This window comes from Ixodes scapularis, unplaced genomic scaffold (genome assembly GCF_016920785.2).
Source record: "Ixodes scapularis isolate PalLabHiFi unplaced genomic scaffold, ASM1692078v2 PGA_scaffold9__187_contigs__length_104089568, whole genome shotgun sequence".
Taxonomy (NCBI): Eukaryota; Metazoa; Arthropoda; class Arachnida; order Ixodida; family Ixodidae; genus Ixodes; species Ixodes scapularis.
In genome coordinates this window covers 85899371-85907891 of record NW_024609884.1, presented here as the reverse complement: position 1 = coordinate 85907891, position 8521 = coordinate 85899371, and the positions used below count along the sequence as shown (strand labels likewise).

The 8521-nt window shown below is 49.4% G+C and overlaps 1 protein-coding gene across 2 annotated transcripts; it reads right to left on the bottom strand.

Annotated features, from left to right (window-relative positions):
• Nucleotides 1-606: 606 nt before the first annotated feature.
• On the bottom strand, nucleotides 607-7193 carry LOC115308164. Of its 2 annotated transcripts, none has more exons than XM_029986176.3 (3): nucleotides 7069-7193; nucleotides 5056-5168; nucleotides 607-1596 (listed from the first exon to the last, which is right to left on the bottom strand). In XM_029986176.3, exons 2-3 carry the CDS (start codon nucleotides 5138-5140, stop codon nucleotides 758-760), a joined length of 924 nt encoding a protein of 307 aa, XP_029842036.2. In that variant the 5' UTR covers nucleotides 5141-5168; nucleotides 7069-7193; the 3' UTR covers nucleotides 607-757. The 2 variants fall into 2 exon arrangements, with proteins under 2 accessions (XP_029842036.2, XP_029842035.2); XM_029986175.3 differs by lacking the exon at nucleotides 7069-7193 and adding an exon at nucleotides 6867-7003.
• Nucleotides 7194-8521: the final 1328 nt, after the last annotated feature.

Here is an 8521-nt window from a genome sequence, read left to right as displayed (position 1 = left end):
GAGACAGTTACCGTCACTACCTCTCAAGGTTCCTAGACGGGCATTACAAACGAGCCGTTAGCGACATCCACCAGGTGCTCCTTGTTAATCGTTTAATTCGTTATAAAATTCCTTTTTGTGACTTTTTTTTAACAAGATATTGGTGTGTCCGATGTGATACTGCTTATTTGAACACAAAGCAAAAAATAAGCTGCGAAATTTCGTTGTAGTATTCCTTGAAAGTCACTGGCCTCCTAATCGAGTGACTTTATAGAACGACTAGGCCATCCTCTCGACGTCAGCCTCGCCGTAGCTTTGCTCGCCCCGAGACGAACTACGTCACGATTGCGTTGGATTTCACGTGCTCTCCGCTGGCTGTTCTCCGAGCACTTGGAAGAGTGGGCCGTTTATAATGAAAAATACAGCATTAGGCTCAAAATACAAACGTGTGATTGTCATTTACGGATATTGTGCATGGATCATATTCAACCTATTTTTGAACAAGACTGGTATATTTCCAATTTCGTTGAAGTATCCCTTTAATGTAGGGCTCCAGAGCAAACGTTGGCCGGTATGCAATGCCGGTTTGGTCCTGTAATGCCGCGTCGAACAGTCATGAAACACGCCTAAAGGAGAAGAAGCGTTTATTGGGACTAAAATGTTGCACACTCCAATGCTTGTCGGAATGCAATAAGGAAAGTAATGGACGCTTGCACGCGGCAAGACAATGTCGCAATCATGAGGAGGAGCCTGGTACTCGATGTGAAAAGTCAATGGGCTATTTGCCTGCCTCAGTTCCCGCCATGGGAGCTCTTTGAAGCTTGGTGAGGCGAAAATCACTATATCGACCTGCTGCGCTGTCTTGAGATACTTCATCTAACGAGCGCCCCTCGAACGAACAGTCATACGTTGGCTCCCGGGTGAACTCTTTCAGAAGCACAGAGTTAGATGATTCTCTGTAACACCACCTCCTGCCCCGTGTCCAGCAGCAGCACAAGCAAATGGAAGCAATCAGAACGGCTAACCCAACACAAACGCCGATGAACCCCTTCATGCCAATCAATTCATAGAATGCCTTCTTTTTGGGACTGTGCCCAAAGCGAGTAGGGTCGTCTCGAAGCGCTACGAGAGTTGCACGGTCAGAATACACTCCCAACTCGCACAAGGCCAGGGACCTATTTCCGAGTAGATGCAGGCTTATCTGCCGGCCTGTCAAGGCCGTTGAACAAGGCAGGTACAACGAGCGGTCGCGCAGGGGCGTGTCGTGGAATTCATTACAGACGGAACTGCTCTGGAAGCCTGCCGACAGGTTACCCGCCGACAGGTTACCAACGCGCACAGTTAGTATGATGTTCGGTGGCAATGTCATGCTGGTGGGAAAATCGAGCCGTACCACGAAGATAGGGTGCACGTCTTCCAGGTCCACCACGAACCACGGCGATTCTTGAGGTAGCGTGGAGCTACAGGTCGCGCTGTCGCCGTCCACGGCGAGATGAGCACCGCCGTTGGACTCTGACGTGGACTGGAGAGCGAACTTGCCCGTCGCCACGTTCGCCACGCAGGGTGGCAAGCCTCGAGGTTCCCAGCCATTGATGTGGCACGTTCGGCTGGCGAGGCCTAGAAGTAAGAAGCCCTCGTTGCAGGTGTAGTTGACGACGGCGCCAATGGGGTGGCTCGACGCGTTGAACTTTGACTGCACAACCCTGCCGTTCCTTGGGACTTCTGGCATATGACAGGCCGACGATACGGTGGCAAAAACTAACACAAGGATCATGTCGCACGGGCGGCTCCCAACCAGTCGGGCAAGCGCTTAGGCCGCTTAGGCTGCTTTGCTCAGCATGCAACTTAACGCGGTCTGGAAGAGATGTCAGCGGAGCGCGGAGTACGATTGCGGACAGCCAATTAGCGGTGCCGCCACAAGTGTAACGTAGGCGCTGACTTGTTCACGATTAGCACTATAGCCGAAAAACAGCAGATAATACATATTCAGGGCATCATTTCATGTAAGCAATGCAAAGATAATTGCTTATCTCGGATAAAACGGCTGGCACAACGAATGAAAGCAGTACCTATAAAAAGATTATTCTACACATGCAAGTAACATATAGTGCTATACTTCGTTTCATCTTAAGCCTAGACGCAGTCGACGCTACGAGCTCATATGGGACCAATCAAACAGCTTCGTAAGCGCACCATCATCGTGTATCGTGCTCGTCATGTTTCCGTGCGTGTTCTATCATCGCTGAACCAATCATAAACAGAGAAGGCCCAGTGACTTGCGCTTTTTACGTTGATTGATCGGTCCCATTAGCTAGTAGCGTCTGGACTTAAACAAAGTATATGTATAGAAGGTCCATCGCTTATCACCCGGGTGAAAATTGCTGATTCACTGAGCTGTGGACGCGTGCGCAGCGTCTGATACACAGCAAAGTAGAGCAACAGCGCATGCTCAGAAGGCGTTTCATAGCCCAGCAGACAAAGATGGCAGCACGGCGCGCAGAAAACGAGTTTTGCAAAGGTGTAAATAGGCTAACCTTTAGGGACGATAACTGCTACTACTGATATTATACACATTAGTGCAATACTTCGTTTCATCTTCGGTCCGAGCGCGGCCGATGTTGTGAGCCGAAGGGCCAATCAAACAGCGCAAGAAGCGCAGCGTCATGGCGTGCTCTCTGCGCTTGATAGCCGGCGGAGGAGCGCGCACAGAGAGACGGCGAATATCGGCTGTTCCTAATAACTTCAGAGAGCACGCCATGACGTTGTACCTCTTTCGCTGTTTGATTGGCCCTTCGGCTCATAACATCGGCCGCGCTCGGACCGAAGATGAAACGAAGTATAGTGATATACAAGGTGGACATGATCCAGTGAAAGGGAGCTGCCTAAGCGTCGTTCTGCTATAGACCAACACGCGGCGCTGACGTATCGCCTCTGCGGTGGCGTTGTTGTCGCCACGGCGCATGCGCAGAAGCTTCACCTCACGCGAATCTGGTATCTGTGCTCGCGCAGTACCCACACCTTGTGTGGGAAAACGCTGGCTTGTTTGTAAACAGTGTGTCGGTCTATACGTGTGCTGTTATGGCAAAACAGTCCAAGGGCCCGTTAAATGAGGTTTGTTCCAGTAAAATCATGCACCTTAGTCTGGTCGTAATTTTTTGTTTGTTTCTGTTCATTTTTTTATATGTTACTCCTCAATTTCTGAACGAAACAAAATAAGAAACATTTTTACAAAAAAAAAAAAAAAAATTAATATTTCGAAAGAGAAACAATTACGAAATACAAGAAGCAGAAAGATGAATATTTTATACATATAGTAATTTATGGCGGCTATGGAAATAAATGTTTATACAAACGTGTAAATTACTTTGCCCGTATAAAAAAAATCACAAACTTGGTTACTTTGACGTTTTGACCCCACAGTCGCAAGTTTTATGCGATAGCATTTCTTTCGTTTTTGAGGCATGCTTCTTTTGGTCCCCGGCGACAGACGCGAACGGAGGTCGACTAGCAACAAATAGTGGGTGGAGGACAGTAACCGAACGGCACCACGACAGAACAGCTCACGACAAAGCAGCACGCAACGAAATAGCACGGTCAAAACAACACATGCAGCGACAAAACAGCACAGCCAAAACCGCACCGCGTCAAAACAGCACGCGTCAAAAAAGCACAAGACAAAACAGCACGCCGTCAAAACAGTAGAGCGATAGAAGAGCACGTGCCAAAACAGCACAGAAACAAAACAACGCGCACGTAAATGCATGCTGTTTGTTCTCTGTACGGCACATTATTAGCAGCACGTGCCTAAATTAAGGACTTGCTTCCAGGGTGTCGAACTGGAACCGAACCGAACTGAAAACCGGAGCAGAACCGTTATTTTTAGCCAAACCGGAACTGAACCGAACCGAAGTCTTCGCCGCCATTTTTGAACTGAACCGGAAAAAAATATACTGGGAACCGGTTCAAAACGGTCCATGATATTTTATTTTTCTTCTTTTTTGTTAGTATCCCAAAAATAATATTTGGGAGTAAAAAAAAAAATGGCAGCTGCATTTTTATATATTGACCAAATGAGAAATTGTGGGTTTTCTTGGCGGCTTTTGTACTGGCACCATGATCAATCGTCTGTCACGTGGTCACGTGATGTCATGGTGTCAAGACATGCTGTCAAGTAATGTCACGTCACGTGACGTCGCGTGATTCACTGCGTCAAGTCGATTTAAATTGAGAACATCACTAGATTATTATAAACATTGCTGAAACCGTGACGCAACACAACATCACGACTTCGCACCAAGAGTTACGTGACACTGTGACGTACGCGATTTTGATGATGAATGGTCGGGATCATCAGCATCGCCAAACGTTCGGGTAACGGCTCGTGTTAAATTAAAAATGATAATAGCCCAACTTTAACGATATCGAAAGCTCATCTCATGCCCTATGCTTTCCCAAACCCAGCAGATGACTACGATGAACACTAGTTAGGCGTCAGATCACGTGGCCGCGCTTGTTCTAATTGCGAGTTAAGGAGGGGAAAGCTTTTTTTGTTTGTTTGCACGACCCATTTTGCATATCGACACATCACTGATGCACCAAAACATGTTTCCGTTGTTGCTGAACTGCATCAGAAAGTGGTCCCCGAGAATAGAAGTATTGAAAGGACTAAATGGGACTTCTTAATCTGACGGTGCGTAAACTAACTCTTCGATCCCACTCTGGGCGTTCTGCATAAATCGGGTTCTTTAATTATCGCGTTTGAATTTACTACAGAGGTGCCGCTCTGTTCAGTGAACACTTCTCCTCAATTTAGTCTCCCCCCATGACTCTCGCCTTACCTCTACCCCAGGTACCTCTCATACCTCCCCCAGACTCACCTCCCTACCCAGCTAATCCCGGGTCGTCCCCTCCGTCTGGAGCCTCTCTGTCATCCCTATAGAAGAATCACTGTCCTCCCTCCGCCCAGCACAGAACCCTGGACCTGACCGAGTGCATGCTGCTTTCCTCCAGCTCTCCGCCCCTCTGATCAAGCCCATCCTGATCCACATGTTTCAACGCATACTCGACTGTGCACACCTCTGGAATGGAAGAGATCCATCATAACGCCCATCCACAAGAGAAATGGACTTGACACCGATAGCATTGATTCCTTTCGCCCCATCGCCTTCACTTCAGTTGTGAGCCGCACACTGGAAAGAATAGTAAACAACAAAAACCTGATTATAATGCAATTAAATGCAAAGGTGCAAGCGAGCTGGACCATAATGACAAAAATAATCCCTGAACAAGTCCCTCTTGTTCCCCTTCTCCGTGGATTATTTTTGTCAACAAAATCCTGAACCACCTGGAACAGATCGGACCACTTAATCAGGCACAACACTGATTCCGAAGGGGACGGAGCTGCAAGGCTGCCTTGGCAGTGGCAGTCAGCATGCTCAGCTCACACCTTGACCAGCGCATCCCCTGCCAACTAGTACAATTGGATTTTTAAAAGCATTTGGTCGCATCGACCACGCATTTCTCCCTAAAAAACTCCAAAAAGTGGGTATTGAGGGTTTCTTGGCCAACTGGCTGATGAACTTCGCCAAGGATCGAACCCAGCGAGTGGCCTTCCACGGTAATCTCTCGTCACCCTGTACTGTGCCCGCCGGTGTGCCGCAGGACAGTGTCCTTGGCCCTACACTCTTCTCGCTGTACATAAATGACGTTACCGACGGACTGAATTCTAAGGCGATACTATACGCGGACAACCTCTCCCTGATACAACCCGGAATCTCCAAGGATGCAGTCGCCTCCCTTTAAAACGACCTCGATGCATGTCACAGGTGGTCTGTGGCACACAGCCTACCGCTGAACCCTAGAATATGCCTTAGCACGACAGTCAGCCTGTCCTCTGCTTAACCCTCGCACTCCCCACCCCTCGCAATAGGTGGCACCGAACTCTCTCGTGTCACTCGAAACTGCTCGGAGTCGCATTCGACGGCGAGCGCCTCGATGTTAGTCGCAAGTCCAAGGGGCCTGCGAGGCGGATACTGGGTTTCGTCACCCAAATTACACGCGGCATGCCAGCCGCACCACTTGGGCACCTGTACACGTCGCTGGTCTTTTTTTTTTTTTTTCCGCTTTTTAAGTGCACTTTTGTAAAGGAGGGAAGCTCGACGAAGTCTTCGTTTTTGTTTTCTTGAGGCGCGCGCAATCATCATAAAAAAGAAAAAGAAAACTGTCCTCGTCTCCCTCTCGTCTTTGTCCCTCTCTACGCGGCGCGCTTCTTGATAGTCAGCGGTCGTCCTGTTTGCTTCTCCGTCTTCGTCATTATTGTGCGCTTTCACTACTTTTCAACACGCTTCTTGACGACGGAACAATAGAGCGCCCGGTCGCCGGAAAAGAGAGAGAAGCGGCAGAATGGCGAACGTAGCGCAGGAGGCGACCTCTCATCAGCGCCAGCGGACCTTGCGGCCTCTCCCCAAAACGCGTTTGTATTGGAAATGGAGGTCTCTGGGTTTGATACCAGGATACAGTTGCCTACCAGGACCAGGCGGATTTTTTCAGCTTGCACCAGTCACCTAGCTGTGTTTGGAGATTTGTGTTTGTCCTTTGTCCCTCTTGTTCCCATTGTTATGAACGGCCAAATTGTCTTCAAAAGGGCTGACATCTCGACATCTGGACTTCCTTCAGGCAGCGATATTCAATTATCGTCGTAAAAACGGGGGACATCTCAACACCTGGAATTCCCTCACGCAGCAATGCTGGGCTCGGTGATTCCAACAGCTTCTAAAGGGATCATTTCTATCGAGCGAAGACCCCAGAGTCTTCGGCATTGTCTGGACTAGGGAGCCTTCATGTGCGCACATGAAGGCACTCTAGTCTGGACCACTTAGGCAGCTTACCAGGTCATTTCCGAAGCTGAGATGTACAAAGTTCTGTCACTTCCTGGCAGATGCGGGCGCCAAAATGTTCGCCTCGTCTCGACAACACAATGGACCGCGATCGGCTCAACGTCTCGTCGCTTCCCGGGACCACGAGAAGTTCAGGGTGGAGCGAGGTCGTCTGGCCAGAGGATTTGCACTGGATCGACGTTGGCATTCGCACCTGACATGGCCTCAAGACTCGGACCCTCATGTGTTCATGCCTCTGCGGGGAGGGGCAACGGAGGCGGAGCCTCGTGGTTTTCAAGTGACGTGACTGGCTGCGGACACAGCTGCTTCGGCTCTCTACCTGGGAAAGTAGAGAAAACGGACCCGTTAAAAAGGAGCAACGAGCTCCTTCAATGTGTTCTCCGACCTTGTCATCATGCTATAAATATGAATTAAAAAGTGTACATATCGGGGAACCCCGGCTCCTTCGAGTTTGCTGCTCCCGTCCTGCCCGGAGATGGTCCGACAGTCGGCTTCGCTACCGGCGACGACCCACTCGTAAGTCCAGGGATTATTATCGTTATTCTGTCCAGTTCGCCTGCAGCTTTGCATTAATTGCATTTGTATTTCTTTTTTTCTCTTTCGTTTTTTTCTCCTCTCCCAAACGCGGTGGCGGCGAGGCAACGCGGAAAGTATGCGGCGCCCGTTGCACCACATTGCACGGAGGAAGAGGAGAAGGGTAAAACAAACAAACAAAAAATCAGTTTTCTTTTCTTTTGGATTTGACCGCTTGCGCTGTGGTGGTGCCACCAAGAAATCTCCTTCTTTGGGCATCCTCTTTCTCCGCCTCTCCTCTCCCTTTTTCCGTGACCGCTTTTCTTTGGGTTCTGACAGGCTTTCTGATTCCCTTTATACTGTGTGCATAGACGGACGCCGTTAGCTTTTCCCGGTGATGTGGGTACTAATGCTAACGCATTGAAAGGCAACTCCGGTCCATACTTTCGATTTTGGGATTATGACTGTTTTTAGTACAGTCAGCGCCCCTGAAATGCAAGGTATAATTTTTTTTCTCGTTATTCTGCGTTGTTTTAAAGATATCGGCGCCTCAAAGTTTTGTTTGGGGCGCGGCCAACAAAACCGAAACTATACTCCGCGACAACTTTTCTTGGCAATGCAGTGGAAGGTACAGGCCCGCGTCCCCTCTCCCATTTTGAGTGTACGCAGGCTCTCCTCCTCCCCCATTTCCGGGGAGAGGAGGAGAGCCCGCGCACACTCAAAATGGGAGAGGGGACGCGGGCCTGTACCTTCCACTGCATTGCCAAGAAAAGTTGTCGCGGATTATAGCCGCTCGAGGCCCCGGCAACCCTGGGAATCAGCCGCTATGTGAACGTGACGTCAGGATCGTTCTCGTCTCGTGCAACGAGTATGCAGGCCGAGCGGCACCTACCTCTGTTGCGCTAGCCGTCTAAAGATAGGAGGTAAGCTGATTTTGTTTTAATTTTGTATACGTGGTAGTTATCCAGCATATGTAGCAAGAGTTAGTGCGTATACTCAAAAGCTAGCGACTGGAAAACCCGTGAACTCGTTCGGTGCCGTACTTGGCGGCCGCCACCGTGCGTGCGCTATGCCGCACTCGTCGCTTGTATACCCGAAAGCTAGCGCTAGCGATTGGAAAACGAATGAACTCG

What these genes read in the sequence shown, in the direction of transcription:
- LOC115308164 (XM_029986175.3), bottom strand. An exon ending in GGATCTCTTCCATTCCAGAG is followed by an intron (nt 1,597 to 5,055) that starts GTGTGCACAGTC and finishes TCTTACTTCTAG; the next exon opens with GCCTCGCCAGCCGAACGTGC.